This window comes from Brachyhypopomus gauderio, chromosome 12 (genome assembly GCF_052324685.1).
Source record: "Brachyhypopomus gauderio isolate BG-103 chromosome 12, BGAUD_0.2, whole genome shotgun sequence".
Classification (NCBI taxonomy): Eukaryota; Metazoa; Chordata; class Actinopteri; order Gymnotiformes; family Hypopomidae; genus Brachyhypopomus; species Brachyhypopomus gauderio.
This window is the reverse complement of record NC_135222.1, coordinates 5,599,467-5,625,413: the sequence shown is the minus strand read 5'-3', so window position 1 is coordinate 5,625,413 and position 25,947 is coordinate 5,599,467. Positions and strand designations below refer to the sequence as shown.

The 25,947-nt window shown below is 47.4% G+C and overlaps 1 protein-coding gene across 1 annotated transcript in view; it reads left to right on the top strand.

Moving 5' to 3' along the window:
- pcdh17 (protocadherin 17) overlaps positions 1-25,348 on the top strand; it is a 36,005-nt gene extending 10,657 nt beyond the window's left edge. The window contains exons 3-7 of the mRNA XM_077024134.1: positions 14,071-14,129; positions 14,285-14,457; positions 14,654-14,715; positions 15,101-15,230; positions 25,176-25,348. Coding sequence (XP_076880249.1) covers positions 14,071-14,129; positions 14,285-14,457; positions 14,654-14,715; positions 15,101-15,230; positions 25,176-25,348 — 597 coding nt within the window. The remainder of the gene's footprint in view (positions 1-14,070; positions 14,130-14,284; positions 14,458-14,653; positions 14,716-15,100; positions 15,231-25,175) is intronic.
- Positions 25,349-25,947: the final 599 nt, after the last annotated feature.

Sequence of the window (25,947 nt, the reverse complement as noted above, 5' to 3'; positions counted from 1 at the left end):
AGTTAGGGTTTTGCTGCTTCTCTCTCTCTCTCTCTCTCTCTCTCTCTCTCTCTCTCTCTCTCTCATCTCTCTCTCTCTCTCTCTCTCTCTCTCTCTCCTCTCTCTCTCTCTCTCTCTCTCTCTCACACACACACACACACACACCACACACACACACACACACACACACACACACACACACACACACACACACAGTGTCCATCATGCCCCGAGGGGGCTGAAGCTTCCAGCTGAGAGTATGCCGTGTGTGATTGTTTGCTGCTTCTCCTTGGCGTGTGATTGGATGTAAAGCTTGAGTATGTTAATTGGTTTTCTTGAAAGGCTTCATTCCATCGTGTGGAGTGCTCGCCCACCCATCGAACGCCAAACCCTGGCCTCCCTCTCTTCTCGGGCCACAGGTCTGAGTGCATGTCAGGGACAGACAGGCAGCAGCGCTACCGCTGGCCGGGCCGAGTGTGTGCAGTCTGTAGGCTGAGGCGGTGAGGCAGGCTACCGTACGGTGAGGCAGGCTACCAGTACGGTGAGGCAGGCTACCGTACGGTGAGGCAGGCTACCAGTACGGTGAGGCAGGCTACCGTACGGTGAGGCAGGCTACCAGTACGGTGAGGCAGGCTACCGTACGGTGAGGCAGGCTACCAGTACGGTGAGGCAGGCTACCGTACGGTGAGGCAGGCTACCGTACGGTGAGGCAGGCTACCAGTACGGTGAGGCAGGCTACCGTACGGTGAGGCAGGCTAGCGGTTGCCCTGCTGACGCTGGGGGGAGGAAGCTTCTCCTGCCCATCATGTGCACCAGGCTGGTGGGCATCTCTCCATGAACCTGCCCTCTTGCTTCCTTGTGTGTGGGTAAAAATAAGCTTCATCTTCTCCGCAGGGTTGTCCAGTTGTGTTTCTATCTTACTTGGAAATGAAATGTTTAATACTGAATTCCATACAGCTACACTGCTGAACTCTTCTTTGTTTACATGGTTTAGAGGTTAAAGGTCGTGTGCCAGGATCAGGTCATACGTCTCGGGCAGTGAGGGGAGAGGCCGTTACTGGGTGTGGAGGTGGTCAGCACGGACGCAGTTCACAAAGCAGTGAGAAGGCGTGACCAGTCAACTCAAATTAGTGTGCTTCAAAATAAAAACGAACACACGTGAGACAGACGAACACACGTGAGGCAAAAGCTTGTTCCAGCTCTGTCAGGCGCACGCACGCGCGCCGCAGTTGAAGGAGACAGGAAGCCCCTTTGAACCGCGTTCTCAGCAGGAGGGAGACAACTCGTTTGTGCCGTGCTGTGACCCCAAATCTTACACAAAGACCGTGGATGGCTCCTGAAGGCACACGCAGCAGAGCAGGCGCTGGCCCGCTGAGCCTGCCCCCTGCCTGGGGGGGGCACCAAGATCGTCAGACCACCAGCTGCGTTTTTAAGCACAGCCCCCTCCCCCATGCCCCAAGCTCTTAAAGCACATGAGGGCTCTTAGACACCTTCCCTGGGTGTCCCTACACTCCACTGTTGTAAGTGGGTGCACCTGAGGGAGATGCTTGTTTGGCTCAGTTTTAGCAAAACCTTCCCGTAACTCTTTAAATGTAAGAATCCCCTGCAATTCTAAATGGAAAGCTGAAGGTTCGGTAAGACCAGACCCACCCCCAGCAGACCCAGACCCACCCCCACCAGAACCAGACCCACCCCCACCCTTTCAGTGTCAAACAAGGTGAACTCATTTTGTGGGGAGTTGGCAGTGATCCGGTTGGCTCCTCTTCCCCCTTGTCCTAAGTGCTCTCCGCTCTGTTCCCGTACAGGGGAGCGATGGTGGTTCGTGTGAAGCCCGGTCTCGGAGCCTCACTTCAGTATGAACTCCTCTGATCTGCAAGACTGGCCCATCTGCAGTGCCCTTGTTCACTCCTCTCAGGAAAGGAAGATGTATCTGAGAAACTCTTTCGTCTTTTTCCAACAAACGATATTTTCAGGTCTGCAGTAGACAGCAGTTACCTGCTGTGTAAAGTGCTGAAATGGTGAACATACAGTGTATCTTCTATACCGCAAGGTCGAAAAGTTTGAGGCCAATATAGCTGATCTGTAGTCGAGCGCTGGAACGGTTTCTCACGGCTCAGAACAACTATTTGGCCTCGAAATGCTTCACTAAGCACCTTTGACACCGTTACAAATAACTAGAAAATATTTTCCAACAAAAGTCAGACAAAAGTGAAAAGTCCAAGCAGTAGTGAAGATAAGGCAGTGGTAGAAAGGAGAGTAACCACTCCTAACAATACCCCGTGTAGCAGGTGTTCGTCAGAGGCAGGAGGAATCCACTGTGTGTGTGACACACACAAGAGTATCAATTTAAAGGACGTACTGCTATAAACTATTTGCAGCACATTTTACAAGCAGGATTTTTTTACAGGCTATATGCTTTAAATTATATCGGAGAATATCTCCATCAAACTTCAATTAAAATGATTTTAGGCAGTGTGTCCTAGACAATATGTATTAAGATACATGAAGTATCAGTAATTATAAAGGCATTATGAAATGAATCCAGTTTGGGATGAATGATGTAAACACAGCTAGTGTTTTCCACATTTGGATCATTTATAATAAGGGCAATAGTGCCTCTTACGCTGTGCACTTGAAAATGAAATGTCCAATTTTTTTTCCAGTTTGTTCCTTATTTTGTTTTGATTTAGTTTTGTAATGTTTGGCCGGTTAGGGGTCACCCGTCCTGCCCTTCATCACCGTCCTGCCCCGGGGACGTGGGGGCCTTCCATCAGCGGGGTAATTGCAGCATGGTGTTCCGGGCTGATCTGCTGACCTCCTGTCATGGCAGTGTGATCACTCATGGCCCTGCAGGGGGACACTCCTCGCTCGGTTCTGTTCCCACCGAGCTGTCCAGTGCAGTCCTCCTGTTCTCAGCGTTCTCGGGTTGCCGCGTGGAAGCGTATGCGGGTAATAGGAACCCCCGGACTGTGGCTCTGTCTGTTACACTGACTTTGCTTGTCAGCACCTGTGTTGTGTACACATTTTTATCTGTTTATGGTGAGCCCAACACACACACACAGCCCAACACACACACACACACACACACACACACACACACACACACACACACACACACACTTTTGCTAATTGCTCTAACCATACACAAGAAGCCTTAGATTCACACTTTAGAATGAGGTACAACAGGTGGAATGTGGACGTTTGGTTCTGGCATTTCCGTTTGATTCACAGCCCTACTGTGTATTACTAGTGGTATTTGGAAGAACTAGCTGCTTGACTGGACAGGAAAAAACCATTTAAACACCCTTTAAACACACACACACAAACACTCTCACTTGCATGTGCGCGCGCACACACACAAAATGGTAATGGACTCCTGTTCTCAAACTACACGTCCTTGAGCAAGGAACGGTGACGCCCTTGTGAAGTTCGATCCATCTACAGCATGATATGATTCATCCAGAGAAGGAGGACTTCTGAAGTCTCTCCGTCTGGTCGGTGGCGTGCCCTGCGAGGCCCTGCGAGGCCCTGCGAGGACCTGCGGTCTCCCCAAACCTCTCCGAGTCCCTGTGCGCTTGTCCGTACAGATAAAATGTGCACTGGTTCATGTTGCTGACGACCCAAGCCAGATTCCTGATTATGAGATTACCCTGTCGACAGAGTGAGTGTTCTGCTCCACGATCGATCCGCATGTGATGTTAATAAATGAAGTGCAGCTCTGGAACGCTGTCACCTTTAGAACAATGGGACAGAAACTGAGCTTCTAAACAGACACACCCCTCTTCCTCCTCACCACACTCCTCCTCCTCCTCACACTCCACTTGGCCCTACTGCAACACACTCTTTGTTTGAGGAATCATGACATCAGGGATCATTTTCGATCTACGCAGCAGCGAATGTGTTCATAACAAACACTATTCAGAGCAGAGGTCACAGCAGAGGTCACAGAGAGGTCGTCACATTCGGCACATCCACAGACTCTAGAAGATGGGGGTGGGGAGAGAGAGAGAGAGAGAGAGAGAGAGAGAGAGAGAGAGAGAGAGAGAGAGAGAGAGAGAGAAAGAGACTCTGCTCGAGTTCTGCCTTGTACAGGGGAGTCCAGGAGGGGGTGGGTTCATAGCTGTAGATTAGCACAACTCTTTCATCTGGGAATCGCTGATTAGTTCATGACAGCTTCTGAACACACAGTCTACGAACTTAAAAGAGTTTACAGGGTGCTGATTGAGGAGCAGCATTGAGCAGAATGCACACACACACACACACACACACACACACACACACACACACACATCTCAGTGAAGAAGACAGCTGGATAGGTGCTGAGAGAGATGGAAACAGAGAGAGGGGGAATGTTTGGCCTGGATGGCTCTGTGTCTGCTGCGCATGCATGTGTGTTTACGTGTGTGTGTGTGTACCCTAATTTATAAAATGGGAAAAGACTCGTTGTTTTGTTTATTTTTTTTCATTTTTTTTTATTTTATTCATATTTTTAACCTACGTACTTTTACAATTACATTTTTTATGTTGTTTTGAATATTAAGCATTGCTTCTAAATTGTTACGGTGACCCAGATGCGTGGCAGCGGGGCTGGTGTTGTGATCCAGTAGCCCGTGTAGCAGGACCTGTGCGGCCGCGGGCCCCACGCCCTCTCCTGAGCTCAGCTCCCAGGAACCAGGCAGTGATTCACACTCACAGCGCCGGTGAGGGGAAACATGCTCGTTAGGCTGAATATATATTTTGGCACAGTCTTGACTTCAGACCGGAGCTTCCTAACTTAGCCTGCAGGGTAGGGTTCGGAAGCGGAGTTAGGAAGTGGCGGTCTAAAATCAAGAGCATGCCATATGTGTGCGTGGGTGTGTGTGTGTGTGTGTGTGTGTGTGTGTGTGTGTGTGTGTGTGTGTGTGTGTTTCCATCTAAATTGTATTGTAGTGAAGTACACACAGTCTCCAGAGGAACAGGATGTTTCGGACAGAGGTCCTTCATCAGCTGTGCACAGCACTTTGCTTGCTGTCCGAAACGTCCTGTTTGTCTGGAAACTTTGAGTACTTCAGTTTTGAAGCTCTCCATATCTCCTACTAGAGTTTACTGTGTGTGTGTGTGTGTGTGTGTGTGTGTGTGTGTGTGTGTGTGTGTGTGTGTGTGTGTATATGGGCGGTCCTTTTTGGAGAGAGTGTGAATGGGGTATTGATTATATGGCCATGTGTCTAGTAAGCTAGTATATTCCACACAGCCTCCACCAGGCAGCAGGGTCAGACAGCTCGGTGTTCTCCACCCTCTCCTTCTCCACCCTCGGTGGGGAAATAAACACGGCTGCAGAGAGAGAGGATTCCTGCTTCTTTAACTGGGAACGCTGTGATCTGTTGCTGCACACAGCAAGATGGAGGTGGCTAATCTCAGATTAACACCTCAGGCTGCTCTAGAGCGCCGAACCATTCTGAGCATCACGGACGGGGAAAACAGTTCAGCTACATCCCAGCTTAGTGGGTCACATGACTCATCAACCTTTGCTTCTTTTTAAACTTCTCCTTTGTTTTGGAAACACATCGTTTTCTCTCTTTTTGTGCCAGGAGTCTGTTAGATCCCCCCAGGGTTAGGTGGGTGTGTGAAAAATAAATAAAAAACCACTATGCCAGAAGTGCACGATAACCACTTCTATTTCCAGAGCGTGTGTGAGTTGCTGACTAGAGAGTCTTGGAAAACACACACACCTGAAGTTGGTCCTGGAGCAGGACCTGGGGGTGAGAATACGACGAAATGCTGGCGCTGTGGTGATCGGTGTCGTCATGGGACACACCGTTCTGAGTGTTGTCTTCTTTACCAGCAGGGTTCACACAGTGTCACTCCAGTCGTAGGTGGAATGTATCCGACAACCAGTGGTTTGACGCCATCACCGCACAGGAAGACGCTGCTTAGATTTTAGCCCCTTGTGTCATTATAATCTTTTATTTTCTTTTTTTCCTTTTCCATCGTATAATTTTGTAATCACTGAATAAAACATTAAATTTTATATTCAGATCATTCTAGACATTTTAAAATGTGGCCACGTGTGCACTGGTATACTGTTATCTTGTTAGGAAATGTCAGAAAATCCAAATTAGATACACTAATTAGATTAGAAAATGTCTTCAAGTATTGTGATACTTCTGTTATTCACATTCACCGTAAGCATGAAACAGGGAGGCAGATATCTCATCAGTGCTCATGTGGTCAGATACCTCATCAGTGCTCGTGTGGTCAGATACCTCATCAGTGCTCGTGTGAAGTCAGATACCTCATCAGTGCTCGTGTGGTCAGATACCTCATCAGTGCTCGTGTGAAGTCAGATACCTCATCAGTGCTTGTGTGGTCAGATACCTCGTCAGTGCTCATGTGAAGGCAGATACCTCATCAGTGCTCGTGTGGTCAGATACCTCGTCAGTGCTCGTGTGGTCAGATACCTCATCAGTGCTCATGTGGTCAGATACCTCATCAGTGCTCGTGTGAAGTCAGATACCTCGTCAGTGCTCGTGTGGTCAGATACCTCATCAGTGGTTGTGTGGTCAGATACCTCATCAGTGCTCGTGTGGTCAGATACCTCATCAGTGCTCGTCTGGTCAGATACCTCATCAGTGCTCGTGTGAAGTCAGATACCTCATCAGTGCTCATGTGGTCAGATACCTCGTCAGTGATCATGTGAAGTCAGATACCTCATCAGTGCTCATGTGGTCAGATACCTCATCAGTGCTTGTGTGGTCAGATACCTCATCAGTGCTCGTGTGAAGTCAGATACCTCATCAGTGCTCGTGTGGTCAGATACCTCGTCAGTGCTCATGTGATGTCAGATAACTCGTCAGTACTCGTGTAAAGTCAAGATACCTCATCAGTGCTCATGTGAAGGCAGATACCTTAAGCTACTTCCCTGCTGCTGTAGGTGGTATGGATTCACAAACTGCTTTAGCGTAATGCCTATGAAAATGTCCTTACAACAGGACCTGCTGAAGCTAGATGGTCCACTTTCCTGTGTGCCATCTCTCTAATTGAACTCCCCTCCACAACACACACAGACACACACACTCATGCTCACCATCACATTCACACATGCTGGGTTTAGCAAAGTGGCAGAATTGGGCTGGGTGGGTGGGGGGGTAACACATCTAATATGCCTCCATAATCTCCGGCAGGTGGTCCAGGTCTACATCTGACTCTGCCGTCTCCTCCTCCTTTCACCAGACGTGCTGGCCATAAGGAAGGATTATGAGGTCTTTGACCTGTTGCACACCCACGTAACACCCCATAAGTACCATAACACTCTTGCCAAAAGCTCGCACTCTCTAGGCGGCGGGGTTAACAGGCTTAACCCGACGTAGGCGGGATGGGATGTTGGTAAACCCCGTTGCTCCTAAACAATGTCCAGGTGTCACTGCCATCACTGAACTCCAAATCCAAGCTTGTGAAGTACTTCAGGTACTTCAGTAAGATCAGGTTCAGGACTACTAAGAACAGACTTTCAGCACTCAGCGCTGATCTCATTCAGTGCAGACTAGAGGCTTCCTGCTGCAACTCCGTGTCTTCCACTGACTGACTTCATGCTTTGCATATCCTGAGGCGTGTTTTAAATGGCACTGATGGGGGCTCCAATCAGTTTGTTTACATTACACTAAATTACAAACTAATTTGGATAAAATCTGGCTATTTACATGTTCCTTTACATTTAAATGCTTAAATTAATTTGAAAACATTTAGATCCTGCTCTCTCCCCCTCTCTATCTCTCTTGAGCTAAATTCTTATCCCTCCTTCTCAGTAATGAAAAAGCATGTTGCCAATGAACCACATTGCTGTAGCTGGCTATTAACAAGACCAGTCCAGGAGTCAGGAGTATTGATTTAGTGTCTTTACCATGTCATCTCCACCTCACACTCTCACACACACACACACACACACACAAACATATACACCAGCTCTCTGTAGCGATGCCTCAGCAGGAACGGTCCACCCCATGGAGTGTGTAAGATTTTCTGTCTTCTGCTCCTCAGATTTCCGCTTGCTCACACTTCTGTGATGAGGGAGATGATGCCGTTTGAGGCGGGTCTGACCCCCCCGTGACTATCTGAACACGTGCGTGTTTGTTGCTCTGCTTATATGGTATTATACAGATAATAAATACAATGTGTGGCTCGTGGTCTCTAATGGAAGAAGAACTATCCTCTTCATGTTTAGATAAAGGCCCTGTCCAACTTCTTTTCATTGTTAACAGTGCTGTTGTTCGAAGGACAGTGCGTGAGTAACTGTAGGGTCTTTGTAGGCCATCTCTGTTCTTTCTCTCCCTCTGTGTGTGTGTGTGTAAAGTGGTTTAAAAGCATTATTTGTGCTCATTGTGCAAGGCTTCCTCAGGGAAGCTTGGCTTGCTACCAGAATGTGTGTGTAGGGAATCTGGAGTCTGTGCTAGTGTCTGGTCCTTCAATAGAACGCGCGGCCCATTTATAAATCAATTACTTCCTGCAGAGTTTACGGGAATGAACACGGGAGCTGGTGTCCCAGTGTCCGCGTCGGGAGTAACAGATCCGTAAGCCTGTTCACTGTGTTGTTTAAGCCGCTGACAGATCTCAGAGTGACATGGGAACTCAACAAATGGGCGAACTTATTCAGTAGAAAACAGAAGCGCTGCGTGTGTGTGTGCATTTGTGTGGTCGACAACGAGCTTGACCTGTCGATAATCCTCAACTGCCTCAATCTTGGTCCTTGGTTCCTTGATCTTTGTAGATTACCTGCAGTCTTATTTTCTCCTTTATAAGAGCAACAATTTTCTCACATTATCCAGAGCGTGTATTAGAGAAGACAGGTCTCCATTGCCGTGATCCACTTTCATGATTCTGCTGTATTTGGGTCTTAGTTTGAATCAGACACTCTGCAGTTAAGAGCCAAGCCTGTTTGTTTGGTTCACACAGACTCCAACTGTCCGCATGAGTGAGGCCCGCCCTGTGTTTGGGCCCCTATATCCTGCTATCTTTGTGGGATTATACAGTCATTATGATGGTGGAAACCAGGTTTTAGGCATCACATAGGACAGCTTCTCCTGTGTGTATCTGTATCTATAAAGGAGGAGGGGTGTAGGCTACACCGTACACACGGCTGTTCCCAAAGTGCTTTTAATCCGGCCTCGGGATTATGTTAATCTCACTCGCTTCATTTAGAAATTAGGAATTGGACTAGAAATAGTGACTAGAGAGGAAGACACGAAGTACTTTAGTGTCTGTGAGGTCAATGTAGATTTGTCTGCTCTGCTGTTTGCTGTATGAACGGCTACTTTAAAATTTCCCAGACAGCTCCAAGAAAGTACTGCGTGTAGTTTTGATATTTAATGACATTCAAAAGTGGTTGAGGAGACAGACGATGTAACATTAATTCTGCAGCAATTTTAGCACACAGATCTGTTATGTGGTGCCTGAGTTCTAGTCTATTGTGCGTAGTTCACTCAGCATTGTTAAGAATCGGGTCTGCCAGTGAGACGCTTCCTTTTTCAGTCCTAGAGCTAAATAATGTAGAAAAGATTTGTGGTGTCTATTCTCCTCTTCATAATTAATCTAAATGAATATGGCTTCTGACCACAAACGTCTGGAGTCATGCTTCCTTCATTTCAGAGGAACCAATTAATTTTTCAAAACCTATAACTCGTCTGGGGCCGGGAGCAGGAAGTGAACAGTGATGGCATTTAGTTCGTTAAGGCCAGGTGAGTGAGTGGCTTGATAGCTACACGAAAACATACAACTGGCTAATTAAATCGGATCAGACTGAAGTGTAGAGGATCAGGGACCAGATCAAGGAGACGCAACCTCGTTCCTCCATCTAGCTGCCGCTCTTCACAGCACGGCAGGATGAATCGAGGTCTTGTTCACCGACTTCAGTGCTGTTGTTACAGAGGGACTTATCTGTAACACTCTTGCAAACATTGATTTTTCCTTGTTTATGAAGTTTTATGGTGTACATTTACCACTCTCTGTTCTCTCCAGGGCTCTTACGCCCCAAAAGCAGCTCAAGTAGTTTCTGAGTACCTCTGTTTCCTGCTGTAATATGCAAATGAACAAAGACATGCGCCTATTCAAATGTCCTCAGGTCGCTGTTTATGAGAGTCCGTGTTCAAACTAGCCACTGATGCGTTTTGGCAGTGCGAAGGAAGCAGGGAGCTGTGCCAAATAAAGTCACCTTAGTGGAAACGCGAGACACAGAGCCTGGAGAAAAAGACAGATCAGTGTCTGCTTGGCAGTGGTACAAGGTGAGGGAGAGGAATCGTCAGGATGTATGAACACACTCTCACACACACACACACACCCCGACACACACTTAGCTGTTCCTTCACCTCTAGCTTGTAAGGCACGAGTTAACGATGTCATACAGGACAGGACAGATCTGCGGGATGCTCAGTCAGGATAACCAGAGGCATTTCCCCACTAGCTCCATCCGCTCGGGGAAGGCAGACAGGTATCAGTAAGCCTTCCTCCACACATCCCACCCTGCTCACTATCTTTCTCTCTTTCCTTTTATTCGTTGTTCATTTGTTTCCGTTCCCTCTCTCCTTACGCCTCCCCGACACCCCCTACCACCTCCACACACCCCCCTCCTCCACCCCGTTGCCGGTAGTTACATAAGCACACACAAGCACACCCTCATGCTCCATGCGTCTCGTGTTCATTTATCTCCATTGAGACGGAGATGTCTGCCTGGGCAGTGCTAGAAAACTTCAGAGAGGCCACTGAGGATACACCAAAATAGACCAGCCATTTTAGACCGAAGGGGATGGAGAGAGAGAGAGAGTGAGAGAGAGAGAGAGAGAGAGAGAGAGAGAGAGAGAGAGAGAGAGAGAGAGAGAGAGAGAGAACTGCACACACCAACATACACTCACTTACATCAGACTCGTGCCTTCGGTCCCTTAAGGTGGGCAGACACACACACACATGCTCACAAACACACACACACACACACACACACAGCACATTTATCATCTATCATGTAAAACACTGGCTGAGGCTCCATGTTGCAGGATAAGTGAGAAGTGGAGTTTCTATGAGCCAGAGGGTCGCTGGCGTAACCCCGCGCCCCCCGTCTTACCCCCTCCTCACGGGCAGCGCCGGAGAGAAGGCAGGGCCCGGTCCACTGGGGTAAAACTGGGATCTGGGGCCGTAAGTAGCTCAGCTCACACTGCCAGAGAAAGGTCGTCTCTTTGGCCTTGTAATGTATTTGCTATTGACCGCGGCGCGTATGCTAAGTGTAAACACCGCCCTGAAGATACTAGTCCTGAGGATACACACTGAAGAAGCTAAACACGTGCTCGTTGGACTCTCGCAGTGTCTGTGTGGTGGTCTGTGTTTGTGGGGTGGTCTGTGCCTGCTTCGTGTGTGGTTTGTAGCTTTTGCGTGGCTTTGGTCATTTTCTCCTAAAACAGTGGCTCTGGAGTTTTTAGCAAGCACCACTCTCTCTCTCACTGGTCCCCACACATACACCCGTCACTTATGTAAAAAGCTTCATGAATTTGAAAACACCACGGAGGTGTACGATTATTGCCTGTGTGTTGACAGTTATGGATATTTTGGATGGCAGACTGCTCTCCGCCCAGCAGTGACACTGACGTGTGTAACACCTCAGCTGTGTCTGATGCACTCACACCGGCAGCAGTAGGCACCTCCGTGTCGGATCAGTGTCAGTGCAGTGTCCGTGCTCAACAGGGTCCAGAATTCAGATACTACCCCCCAGAATACGATCTGATCAATTCTGCATGGAAACACACAATCTACAGACCAACTGTGCATCTATAGAATGAACCTGTTTGTTTAATATGGTGATGATGCCTATACATATACATAAACACACACACACACACGTATTTATGTATAACAGTGCTCTGCTTCATAGCCTTGACACTATTTGTGTCTATAGCTTGTGCAAAGGATATTCTTAAAAAATACATTATACAAACCAAACTTGTTTATTCTCACACACACGCACACACACATTCTGTCACACACTCACACACATATACTCTCTCTTTCTCTCCCTTTCTCTCTCAGCCCACCCCTCTCTCCCCAGGGATGGTTTGCATACAGGCAGAACATTGTAAAACACTTCCCAGGAAAGTGCTCTTATCACGCTTTTAAAGTGCTTCAGGGTAGGTCATGGCCATGTGATAGCGCACGGTGCTTCCTGGGGCAGCTCGGAATTAAACCAGATTAACAGGCCGTATCCCACATCTCCCGGCGCACTGACCCCAGACCTGTGCTCTCTGTTTAACTCCCGCACTGGTGAATGTTAGGGCTCGGGACAGGGCACCTGATCAGGAAATAGCAGCAGAGGTGTCAATCAAACGTCCTTATCACATTTAAAGGGCGCATCATGCCTGCACTGGAGGCCGGGTGATCGGGGGCCGTCCATCAAGGGGAGGGGGAGCGTGCAGAGAAAAAATAAATGAATTAATTATGTATGTTTTCTCAGAAAGATTAAAGGGATTTAACCAAGCTAAAGTTGCTAGATTCGTTCATATTTCAAAAGACCCAGAGTAATTATTAATTCAATGCCAAACATTCTCAGTCATCTCGTGCTCTGATCTAGCCTTTAATTCTGCTTCCCTCCTGTACGCTTTTTTTTACGTGGTTTTTTTTGTTTTGTTTTGTTTTTTTTTTCGGCTGAATGCCGAGATCTCTGCTTCCACAGAAAAGCCTTGAGAAAGGCAGGAATGGTGCACCAGGACTGAGGGCACCCAGAACTCCACTCCCTCTTTCCCTGTTCCCCCCCTCTCCTCCTTCACCCCCCACTCTCTCTGCTTCCTGTCTTTTCTTCTCACTTTCCTTTTTCACCCATTTTCTCTGTCAATGTCATTACGGAGCCATTCAGATCCGTCTTTTGAAGAGGATCTGAGACGAGTCTCACCTATACATGGGGAAAGACAAGCATTTCAATGGCATATCATTAGCGGAGATCTGAGAGAGGGAGAGTGAAAGGACGCCATAAATGGTGTGTGATTTAAATGTGTCCCACTGTGTGCAGACACAGGAATCGCTTTGTGGGGATTATTTCATTTCTTTCTTGTTTTATCATCAAGCAAAATCCTTAAATCTCGCCAAAAAATATAATGCAGGTGCAACAATTCTGATTCCATTCAATAACAACAATGTGTGTGTGTGTGTGTGTATATATATATATATATATATATATATATATAGGTGAGCTGCTCCATTGCTGCTATGTGGATGCCTTCACTAAGGCAGGTAGCGGTGGAGCAGAGAGGTGAGAGACTGTATTAGTCTTCCTTCACGCTCATATTTAGCCATGTCAATATCGTCTGGACGCTACCTCGGGCCTTCTTCCCCTCTCCGCTCCGTATTGACCCTGCGCTCCAGAGCAAACACGTTATGGCAACATTGATGCGCCACTGCGAGCACGGTAATTGAGACCCGTAGGAGGCGCTGTCGGCTTTTTCCACAGCCGCCCGGCGCTGAAGACGTGTGCGCGCGCACAGGAAGTGAGTCAGAGGAAGAACTCTGGGCGGACCGTCCCACGTTATTCAGCAATAATTCATCCCCCCCCCTCCCCGTTCTTGGCTCAGGAGTTGTTTGTGCCATCTGATAGCTGGATGGTCGGCTCTGTGTTGACCGACGGTAACGTTGATCGTTACACTCCACTGACAAGCCTGAATGAAGCTTGTTTACAGTATCAGAACACAGACTTTACACCTGTACAGGTGTGTGTGTTCTCTGCTCACAGAGTGCTGCCACCTCTCCATTAAGACAAAGAAATAAATAAATAACAGCCATATGTTCCCTTTTAACTCTGCTGTTCTGCCCTTCCTCACTGTTTACACTCGTTCCTGTTTATATACATCAGGTCAATGTGAGTTTACAATTGTGCGAGTGAGTGTTTTGAATGTTTAATTAGAGTATTTCTTAAGTAATTAAAATGTACCAGTGTACGGATTAAACACCTCCTTCTCTGCCTCTCCTCCCCCAGATTCCCATCCTTGATTCCTGAATAATTAATCAACCTCTTTCACCAGGAGATCGTGTAGCACACCAGGACATGTTTCAGTGTCGCGTAACACCTAAATTTCTCTCCCTTCTCCTTCACAGACCGACAGTTTCCCCGCTGAGCCCAATTACATGGGGAGCAGGCAGCAGTTTGTTCAAAGGTAAGGCCTATTTAACGACCTGCTCTGCCGCTACACACGCAAGCACGCCACGCAAATTACAGTCCCCCTCCCATGCGCCGAAACCCGTTCTCCGAGCACGGGCGTCCCACCGCGTCGCCGCTCTAATTTCCCTTCGTCGCCGTGTTCCCGGGCAGCAGCTCCACGTTTAAGGACCCGGAGCGGGCGAGTCTTCGGGACAGCGGGCACGGTGACAGCGACCAGGCCGACAGCGACCAGGACACCAACAAGGGGTCCTGCTGCGATATGTCTGCCAAGGAGACCCTGAAGATGAAGGCGTCAGGGCTGAGGCCCCAGCCCCTGGAGCAGGGTGAGTCTGCCCCTCACCCGTATGCTCGCTGCCTTTGGCCGAGGCGCTGATCTCCAGGGATCCTCCACGTTAGTCCGATCAGCGTCCTGCTCCTGTCTGCCGCGGTGCAGGCCCCCCACTCCTCCACTTCCTGCCTGTAGGAAGCGTTTCGCTGGGATTCCACATATTCTCTCTTTCGCATCCTCTCTTTTTTCAGTTCCGTTGTCAAGCACCATGACCATCAGTGTGGATCTCTACACCATCCTTCTCTTTATCAAAGTACTCTCTCTCTCTCTTTCTCACCCATCCTTCTCTTCCCCCTCAGCCAATCACTTGCCCATGAGTTATACCTCCTCTCTCCCTCCCTCTCTCCCTCCCTCCCTGTCTCTATCTTTCCTTATCCCTCTGGTTCTTGTATTCTGGCCACGTTCTCGGTTTATCAAACCAGACAAGCCCATTATGATTTTATAAGCCAAACCACTTTAGCCTCTCTATTTAGGCTGTGCTGGGGAGGTTCTGGGTGTGTGCTTCTTTAAAACTTTCATAATGGAACATGGAAAGTGACTTATCGTGCAGCGGGCCATGTTACGTGCTCGGCCTGATTAAATACGAATAATTATCCTGCGTCTTTGTTGGTAGGACAAATTGCTTGTGACATGTGTAGAACAAGAACTCGAAGGACACTTCCATGTTCTGTGGAAAAGGGCTGGAGAATTGTTGGTACCGGGTTGTGGAGAGATGTAGGAGGTTAATATCCAGCCACAGTAAGGCCTACTGGGCCAGGGTCAAAGCAGGTACAGCTGGGCTGCTTGCCTTAAAAGAGAATATCACAAAAACAGAACCAAGAATGTGTGTTTGTGCATAGAGAGAAAGAGAGAGATGAAAAAAATGGGCTATGGAAAGCTATAAATCAAATATAATAGTACAATTAATCAATTGAACAGAAGGAATCTCTGCTATCTGGGTTGAGACAATGGAGGCTAAGCTAGTATCATCTGCCTTGATTTGGGTGTGTGTGTGTGTGTGTGTGTGTGTGTGTGTGTGTGTGTGTGTGTTTCATTGTGATTCAAGAATAGAGAGAATGTACTGGCAAGAGAAATTGGCCAATTAAGGAGGCCCATATGTTTCTTATTTTGTGACCGTGTGGTGTAATGGAGCGGGGGAGTAGGTGGGGAACACCACCAGCTCCCTGTTTGAACTGTGTGATGCGCTCACATGCACAGCACTGTCAAACACACACCATAATGACCTAAGGCAGGAACAATGAAATCCTGTCACAGAGGAGCGACTGTGTGTGTGTGTGTGTGTGTGTGTGTGTGTGTGTGTGTGTGTGTGTGTGTTTCAGTTGAAATTAGGAAGCTAGCTCCACCCTCCCGCCCCTGCAATGCTGCTTTTCTCCCTCATCTTCTTCACTCTCCTCTTCCTCAAATCAATGTTCATGCTATTCGACAGTTAACTGAGAGCAGGTGCTTCTGTTTGGGCAATAACATATCATGAGGCTCTCCCTCTCTCTCTCTCTCTCTGTGGAGGCGTCATGGAGTCTGCGTATGTGAGTCTATGTATCATTTTTGTGTGTGTGTGTGTGTGTGTGTGTGTGTGTGTGTGTGTGTGTACTACTCACTTGATTGCTTTGTCTGTCAGCATTCCTAAAGCAGTTATAAGCTGGAAACAGATATATGCAAACACATAACAAAAATCTAATACAACTATTACTAATAAAACGGCTATACATTCTATTTGACCTCATTCATTCATCATGCTCATTATCTACATATTGATCAGTCTCTACAAAACAAGGCCACCCTCATGGCAACACACAGAATACAGGTGTACACACACACCTCACCAAACACATAGAATACTCTACATATGTACAAACACACACAGAATACTCTACAGATGTACACACACACACAGAATACTCTACAGATGTACACACCTCACCACACACATAGAATACTCTACATATGTACAAACACACGGAGTACATATGTACAAACACACACAGAATACTCTACAGATGTACACACACACACACACACAGACATAGAATACTCTACATATGTACAAACACACATAGAATACTCTACATATGTACAAACACACAGAGGACTCTACAGATGTACAAACACACATAGAATACTCTACAGATCATACACATAGAACACTGTACAGATGTACACACACAAGCCGCCCCCACAGGTTTCACCCACTTCAGTTCTACATGATGGTTCAGTCTGCCCCTTCATGCCGTCATATGACATGCAGTTTGTTACTGACTGAAGTGAGATGGGGCAGACCAGGACTCACTGTCAGCTGCCCAAACCACTGTGCACTGTGCACGGTGTGGATGTTGGAGTAATGACACACTGGGAGAGAGAGACGGGTGGAGGAGGGCAGGCAGGTGGAGGAGACTTGACGGTAGGAGGGAGGTCCGGGAGAACGGAGAGGTGGAGATGAGGCTGGGAACACAGTGCAGTGAGGAGACGATCTCTCAAATGAATGGAGAACAACTCAGCCGTCCCTCTCTTTCACGCACAGGCCTCCACCCTGCAGTCCGACCCAGATAAGCTGTGGAGGGAGGAGGAGCAGAGGTGGGGGTGGTGTACTACGCCTTTCTACACATAAAGACTCCTCCTGCACGAGAGAACCGCACTACACACGCGGAACAGACACACGTAATAGACATTAGAGCAGAGGCATGTCAGGAATAGATTCAGCTTTCCCATCCATTTAGAAAAGTCAGCGTTTTGATGTCCTCTGTCCTCTGGTAGGACAGAAACCAAAGAATGAATCAATACTACAATGCACTGTCCATGGTAATGGTGTCCTGTATGGTCCTTCAGAAATCATTGTGCCTGCACAGTCCAAAACCACAGAACATATTGGAGAAAAAATTAGACATCAAACGCTGTCCCCTCCTGCATTGAAAATTCTGTACTCAGTGGATTATGTTTGCCTAAATATGACACAGATGCATGCATTTTACTGAAACGTTAAGAGAAAAAAAATCCTCAATCCAGAATTGTCGGAATCCTTTCCGACAAGGATATTATGTTTTGATGCTCATGAGAATGTGGAACTTCCATGAATGATAAATCAACTACAAATAACTGAATCTTGAAGACACACACACACAGCTATCAGTTATGAGGCTGTTGGCCAATAATTATATGGAGGGAATGATGTATGCAAAGGTGTTTCAAGGTAGTATGTCTAAAGGTTAAGAGAAACATCATGTGTAGGTGTGTGGCTTTTTGTTGACCTGGTGAGAACTCCCACTTGCTGGGCTGAAGATTGCTACTTCTGATTCCACATAGCCTACATACCGGCTCCGACAGCAGCTCTTAAAAGGGGCAGCCTTTGAAACGGAGATCGCATTACCGCCATGACGCAGTGAGAGAACAGTACACCAGCCATATAGTCAGTGGCGTGATACATAATGTATTATGCTGTGTTACACCACAGTGTTTTAAAGTGGAGTGTTATGAATGTATTTAGCAGTCAGAAAGCAGGGAACAGTTGGGAGTGTGTGTGTGTGTGAGTGTGTGTGTGTGTGTGTGTGTGTGTGTGTGTGTGTGTGTGTGTGTGTGTGTGTGTGCGCACGTGCATGTGCAAGTCAGCAGCACTAGCTCTTATTGTATTCCTCTTTGCTGGAATACATTATTCGGGAAAGGAAGAGGCAGGCGGGGACTTTACTACAGCGTTCTGCTGGTCGACGTCTTTACACTACCCCAGTTTCCCTATTTTTCCTCATTTGCCTCTTACCTTTTCTCCTTATCTCCTACTTCTCCTCCTGCCTCTCTCTCTCTCTCTCTCTCTCTCTCTCTCTGCCCCTGTGCTCCACTCATATCTCATCCCTTTCTCCTTCTCCTCCCTCCACCTCTCCTCTCGCCTCTCTCTGATAGCCTGGCCAGCTCTCTCTTTTGAACAGGGGTATTCCTGTTCCAAAAGGCTTTTCTTTTACTCTAGTCGCACCCACTGCATTAAAGTTGCATTCAGATTACCACCAGCACTTAACCCTTCCTGGGGAGTGGATTCAGTGTGCAGCTGCTGCAGAACGGGGTGAGACCTCACACTCCAGCAGAGCGGGGTGAGACCTCACACTCCAGCAGAGCGGGGTGAGACCTCACACTCCAGCAGAGCGGGGTGAGACCTCACACTCCAGCAGAGTGGGGTGAGACCTCACACTCCAGCAGAACGAGGTGAGACCTCACTCCAGCAGAACGAGGTGAGACCTCACACTCCAGCAGAGTGGGGTGAGACCTCACTCCAGCAGAACGAGGTGAGACCTCACTCCAGCAGAACGAGGTGAGACCTCACTCCAGCAGAACGAGGTGAGACCTCACTCCAGCAGAACGGGGTGAGACCTCACACTCCAGCAGAATGGGGTGAGACCTCACTCCAGCAGAGTGGGGTGAGACTCCAGCAGAACGGGGTGAGACCTCACACTCCAGCAGAATGGGGTGAGACCTCACTCCAGCAGAACGGGGTGAGACCTCACTCCAGCAGAACGAGGTGAGACCTCACTCCAGCAGAACGGGGTGAGACCTCACACTCCAGCAGAACGGGGTGAGACCTCACTCGCAGAGTGGGGTGAGACTCCAGCAGAACGGGGTGAGACCTCACACTCCAGCAGAACGGGGTGAGACCTCACACTCCAGCAGAACTGGGTGAGACCTCACACTCCAGCAGAACTGGGTGAGACCACACACTCCAGCAGAACTGGGTGAGACCACACACTCTAACAGTACAGGGTGAGACCTCACTCCAGCAGTTGTGCGAGGCCATGTCCTCACACTTCAGTCTAGGCTGCGTCCTCCACCCTGTGGTCCGTGTTTATTAGACAGAAATAGAGTGCCAGATGTTGGCAGTCACAAGCAGTCGTCTCCAGGCTGAGAAAGCACGATCTGATCACATAAATAACTGGGCTGTCCCTGTGTCTGTCTGGCACTCTGCCGTCTGTCTCTGTGTCCGTCTGGCACTCTGCCGTCTCGTCCACACTGGCATCATGCCTAACACATACTACCTTCAGCAGTGGTCACAGCCATGGAGAGAGAGAGACAGACAAAGAAAGCTCCATCTCTCGCTCTCTTCATACCATAATTGCATAATTGGATTAAGACCAGACTGCTCATTGAACAAACACTCTCTTCTCCCTCCCCTTTATCCTCCAGACTTCCTCCAATGTGCGGAGCACGGGGGCCACTCGGAAATTGATTAATTAAGTTCACCAAATTAGAAACCGTGTATTAATTAAGCAGAAGTATCAGAAGCCATTTTTTGAGGAGTATTAATTGGTGATTAATACATGGGAAGTTTTGCCTCCAGCAGTCTAACCCTCATCAGCTGCCCCTGAATGGTTCACTTCCTGCCTTGTTCATGCAGAGGCCCGCGATGTGTGTGCATGATGGAGTGAGACTGGGAGTGGGAGGAGGTGGTGGTGGTGGGTGGGGCTGTGGGGAGGGAGTGGGGAGGAGGTGGTGTGGGCGGGGCTGTGGGGAGGAGGTGGCGTGGGCGGGGCTGTGGGGAGGAGGTGGTGTGGGCGGGGCTGTGGGGAGGAGGTGGCATGGGCGGGGCTGTGGGGCGGGAGTGGCTGTTGTGGTTAGATTGCTGGGTGAGTGTTGTGAATTACCTCCCCTAATTACACTGGATTGAAGCGCGATAATCAAATTGTGTCACCTTTCCCCTTTACTCCCTCTCACTCGTTCAGTGTGCCGCTACGGTAACCTTCGCTTATAAAAATGACAGAACGAGGGAGGGATGGAGGGAGGGAGGGAGGGAGGAGCATGGTGCGGGACAGAGAGGGCAGAGAGAGACATCAAGCAGGTAGCAGCTGTGACCCCGGCCCTCACACCACCCCTCCTGCCCCCTGCTGTTATTTGTAGCACAGTAATCGGAATCCCTGTAACCCATATCAGCGATTGGAACAGAGAGTGGGAAGATATCACGCTCTATCAGACACACGTGAACACGCCCACACATGCACACACACACACACACACTTGACTTGAGGCTACCTGAGAGCTTTAGCTGATTAATTTACCAGGCCGCGGCAATAGATTGAATGTGCTGTTGGGTTCTGAAGAAGTCAGTCCGGGGTAGTTATAGCTCAGGCTTACATTACACAGCAAAGCAACAAACACTCAGGCCTGTATTTTCAGTCATGCACTTGGACATATTGACATGTCTTCTGTGAGCAGATTTCTCTGTTTGCCAGCGTGTTTGTAAGTTTGTGGATCAAATTCTCTTTTATGTCTGCCTACAATGTCTCTGTATTTGATAGAAGTCTTTCTTACAGAGCTATTTAAGGAATGTGAATCTTGACACCTTGGTTCACCCATTACTACTAATCCCCAAACAGGAGTTAGCACAGTGACTTCACTTTAGCATACGGATATGTGTTAGCTATCCAATTAAGAGTGTTACCCAGGAGGCAGTTGGGCAGTCGCAGTTCACAGAGGGCACAGTAGCAGAAAAATAAGCTCGTAACCACCTTCCTTTCTCCGCTGCTCAAACACGTGCACTTCAAGCTGGAACCGTAATTAATACTTTCCATACAGATGCCCTTTTCGCGAGCACGTTACCGAGGAAACCGCTTCCACTTGACACTCAAGATTCAGATAAATCCATACTGACTGAGATCTTCAGAATTGTGTAATTGTGGAGGGGGTGGTGGATGGAGTGGGGGAGTAGTGTGTGTGGTGTGTTTGTAGTGGGGGGTAGTGTGTGTGGGGCAGGGAGCGGTAGTGTAGGGGGGGGGGGTGTCTGTGCATGCGGCGGCTAATTTGTTTTGAAATACTTCGCCGCATCTCTGAAAGAGCTCACACTCTCACACTAAGTGATGGAATAAATGATCACTTTTGACTCTCCTCTTAGATGTGTTTTTTAGTATTTTCGTTCTAAAACATGTAATCCAGCTTGTTCCTTGGTAACTTACACATCTCTCTCCCCCTCCCTCCCTCCCTCTCTCTCTCCCTCCCTCCCTCTCTTTACAAGTATAAGTGGAGCCCTATGCAGATGAGGTGGAGAGTGTCTGCAGAACGCTAGGCTAAGTGGCTGAGATTTTCCGTGGTAAACATGGCGGTGCACTGGTACTGGGAAGGTAGTACCTTTTAAGACCATCTAAAGCATTTCCACAGCGAGCTGCCAGATTTCAAGCAACTGCCCAGTCAACCTCCTGCAGCAAAAACAGAAGCTGGACTGGGAGTAGTTCAGGGCTAGACTGGGAATAGTTCAGGGCTAGACTGGGAGTTTCAGCAAATACATGGTTTTCCCTGCAAAAAGCAGCTATTAGGTTATGCAAGGCTTGTCTTTACATTTAAACGATGACCTCTGGCTGTTAGCACCTGGCCACACAGCTTGTCAGAAACTTAAGAGCTTGGGTGTAGCGAAGACAGAAGGCAGAAACCACCCCTGCCTCCACCACCAGTGGTGTGCCACACCCCCTTGCTGTGTGGATGGTGAGAAACCTGGTGTGAGCACCTGTTAAGGAGGCCGTCCGTCCTGACAGAGAGTCAGTAGGAGATGCTGGCTCCTTGGTCCAGTGGCCACAGCTGACGTTTGCCACCTGAAAAGACCCACATTTCTGACCGGGCACCTGCCTCTGCCCTCTACACATCTGTATTGAAGCCCTAAAACACATCTGAGTGAAAATGTCTTGGTGAAACCATTTCTTGGGGATTTGGCTCGTCTGTTGCCAGCAAGTGTGATCATCGTCATCATCATTCCTCAAATATAAATTAAGATCACATAAATCTTGAAGATTTTCCAACATCAGTGTATTATTGATATAGAGCAGCTTATTCTTCTGCGTTTGTTGTGAGGCGTAGCTGTCACGTAGACTGTAATTTGGCCGTGGTCCCTAAAATTTGCTCTACATCAAGACTGACAATAACAAATACATTGCAATAATGTACCATTGATTTGCCGTCCACTGGAATAAGTTGAAATACTCAGTGGGCAATCTGAAGGATCAACAAATCTCTGCTATTTATTATCTTGCTTTTTGTAAATGTACTAGAATAATGATTATATTCTTTCTGAATTCAGAGAACAAATCCACAATCTGTGGCTCAAAGAACCAATGGCATAAGTGCTAGTTATAGGAAAACACACACACATACTTTTATTATTATGGTTGTGTGAGGTATTTCCACTAATTTGTGCCCAGACAATGGCAAACAAGCATACATTTTAAAATGCCTTTGAGGAGGGCATCAGACAAATACCCCTTATACTTGTGTGTCATGGCATTAGGTGGCTGCCACAACCCAAACACACACACACACACACACACCACCCACAGCCCTTTTAGATATACAGACAGTGACGGCATGCAAGAAAGTCTTGTCGACTCCAGCGTCCCGTGGGAAAGAGCAGCCTTCCCCTCGTAACGATCTATAAACGCTCCCCCCCCCCCCAGTTCCTCCTCTCAGCCTCCAACCTCAATCTGGGTCACCAGGAGCATCTTTTACCAACAAACTAAAACAAGAGATATGGTATGGTTCAAAAACTAAATGTACCACCCACAATATATAGTTTTTATTGATTGTTGCTTGACACTGACCTACCAATATGGTTGGGGTTTGGAAATGCCTTCAGATCGTTTACATTTAGCCGGAACACATCAGCTAAACCACCTTTACCATCTTCCTTAGTGGTTTTGATCAACTTACCCCTTTCAACAGATGTTATGCTAATGTCTTCCATACCGTTGTGTTTTACATTGTTTGGCTTTTAAGTCCCCTGTATTTGTTCATGATTTCATTTTATTTTGTAGTAAACGTTTCCTTGGTGCCGCTACAGTGTTAATGGGAGAACAGCTGGTGTGGCTGGCCTCCATGGGAACATTTTAATTACAGTATTGGCACACCTAGGGCTTAAACAGGTAACATATGGAAGACTGGTGTTACTTACCTCTGTCTTGCATCTGTCCAGGATTATGATTAATTGAACTTTTATGGGGAGCGTCTCAGTTCTTTGATGTAGTAGCTTTGCTGTAGATGTCTTCATTTCTCAAATCATTTCCCCCCCCCCCCCCCCCGCCATGGTGTCATTGAATTATCCTGTGAGAAAAGTCAACTTACCTTCTGAATTCAGAAATTTTTAAGAAGTACTATATTAACATTTTAAATGTATACAGAATGACATTATATGAAATTGTGTGTGTGTAGGGGGGGGGGGGGGGGGGTGATAACATTGATAATACAATTTTTAAAACAATTTAACATCATAGGCTAATGTAAGTATAATCAACGTAACACCATTAACTGCATCCACTCAGAATTACATTTTAAAAGGATGTCTAGCACGGGAGAGCATTCAGTGCCCTGTAAGTTATTACTTGGGGCGGTGTTGACTCTGGTGTGCCGGTCAGAGCGCAAAGCAAGTTTCCCACCGCACTGCTAACCTCCCTAGCAGCACAGAACAGCACACCAGCGTGTAGGTGTTTATGTGTGGCTGAAAGATTAACGGAGTAATAATGATGTCTAATGATGTTTACTGCTTAATATCACCACTGTGAACAATCAGGGTACGGTTACCTAGTTACCTGGTGTGCAACGCTGAACATGGCGTGAGGCCACAGTAGCTATGAAAAATAAATTAACTCATATTATGGTGGCGAAATAAAGCAGATTCGCTAAATACCAAGTGAAATGGATAATTGCCTAAGGGTACAATATGACTCAATATAGTATAAAAATACACGTCTAGATTAAATATACACAAACAGCACAAACGTACCGTATATCGTTATGCAACACTATAAACAGACCAGTGAAACACTCCAGCCATTCAGTTTACACACAGGTGCTTGACAAAAGCTTTTGTTTTTAAGATTATGATGTAGAGTTTGTCTTAGGCCTCAAAGCGGCGTCTCACTGGTTGCAATTATCGGCTATAATTCCGATTTTAGACCAATTATATCCTGAATAACATTTTGTATTTATCTAGGATTTTTCAAGTCTCCGTTTTATGCCATCTTGAGCCCATAAATGTATAGATGGCGTAAAACTCCCTGTGAGCGGCTACACCCCTTATCTCAAAAGACATTGCTTTTCAAAACGTAAAGTTAATTCCAATTCTTCTCCTTCTCATTTTTCATGTGCTCCCCAATCCTGAAGCAAAAGCCACTGATTCATGTGAACGTCAGCCACAACTTTCTCAGACGGAAATGAGAAGGCCGAGCAGGCTGGGGAGCTGATGGTCTTATCACTCAAAGTCGAGCGCGGTTCCGCCGCCATTGTTTTTGTTGACGCCTTTCTCGTCCTCCCTCCTTGGTCTTCCATTTTGGCGGGAGCCACTCTTAAGACACTTAAACATTTATAATCACACAGGAAAAAAAAAAACTAGAAATCTTTGTAAGAGTTATATCACCTCCCCTTTGCTGTGGGGAATGTAAAAGATTGTCTCTCTTTTTTTAATCATTTGTAATACATTTTAACGCATTATTAATTTCCCGCTATTGCTTGAAATGGTGTACCACCACTGTTCCTCTGTTTAATCCCTAAACTGTTTTAATCCCGCCTGTGAGGCCCTCGCGCATGTACACGCGCCTCCCAATCTCCAGATAGAGATTATGGCTCGCGCTGGCCCTCCTCGCCACGGTCGTTGCGATATTTAGCGGTAATAACGAGCTCGTGTCCTTTGCCTTCTCGGGGAGCCGGCGATAAATCTATGACATTAGCCCACTGCCCTTCTCGCCGTGGTGACTAATTACGGTCCGTTTGTGTTAGTGACGGTTTATTCCTCGTGCGCCACCGTGAGCGCCTCGTCTTCAGTCACAGACTACCGGGAGCAGATCGAAGGAGTCGCCTCCCCCGCGCGCACTACCGGGCAGGTTCGGCGTGCTGCTCGAGGCATTCCTTCACCCAACGTCTTAATGAAGAAATTAGGTGGCATTAATTAAAGCGCGAGCAACGTCATACGTTCCGCGGCGAACGCACGCGGCCTTGTGTTTTCGGGGAGCCGACGTGTAATTGGCCGCGCGCGCTCGCAGCAGGCAGAGCGCCCTGATTGTCTCGCGCCCTCCTCGCAGGGTTGTTCTTTATGATCTCCAGCGTTTGACCTTATCACTTGATTCAGCCAGTTTGACTTAAAGGGCGGAAACAATATACCAGCTAAAAAAGGCCAGTCCACTCTAAGATTCACGGAACGCTCTGACTTTGTCTCGAGAGCAATATTTAGCAGTCTGCCAGCTATCAAGGAATGTATCGTGAGATTAAAAAAACTGCATTTAAGTAGTTTCTTATAAAAGATATGAACACTGGACAAGACTATAATAGGAATTACATAACTGGCATAGAAACATTTTGGATGTAAAATCAAAACCATGCCTAATGCGCAGGGATGATTGTTTTAAACACTAATAAACAATTACTCAGAAAACGGTCTTGTATTTACTGTTTAAGCATCAAATGGGCGTTTGTTTTCTGTATACAGACATATCCTTAATAAGCAGGCCAGTGTTTACATATGTGTATGGACTAAAATAAATGATGCCTTTGT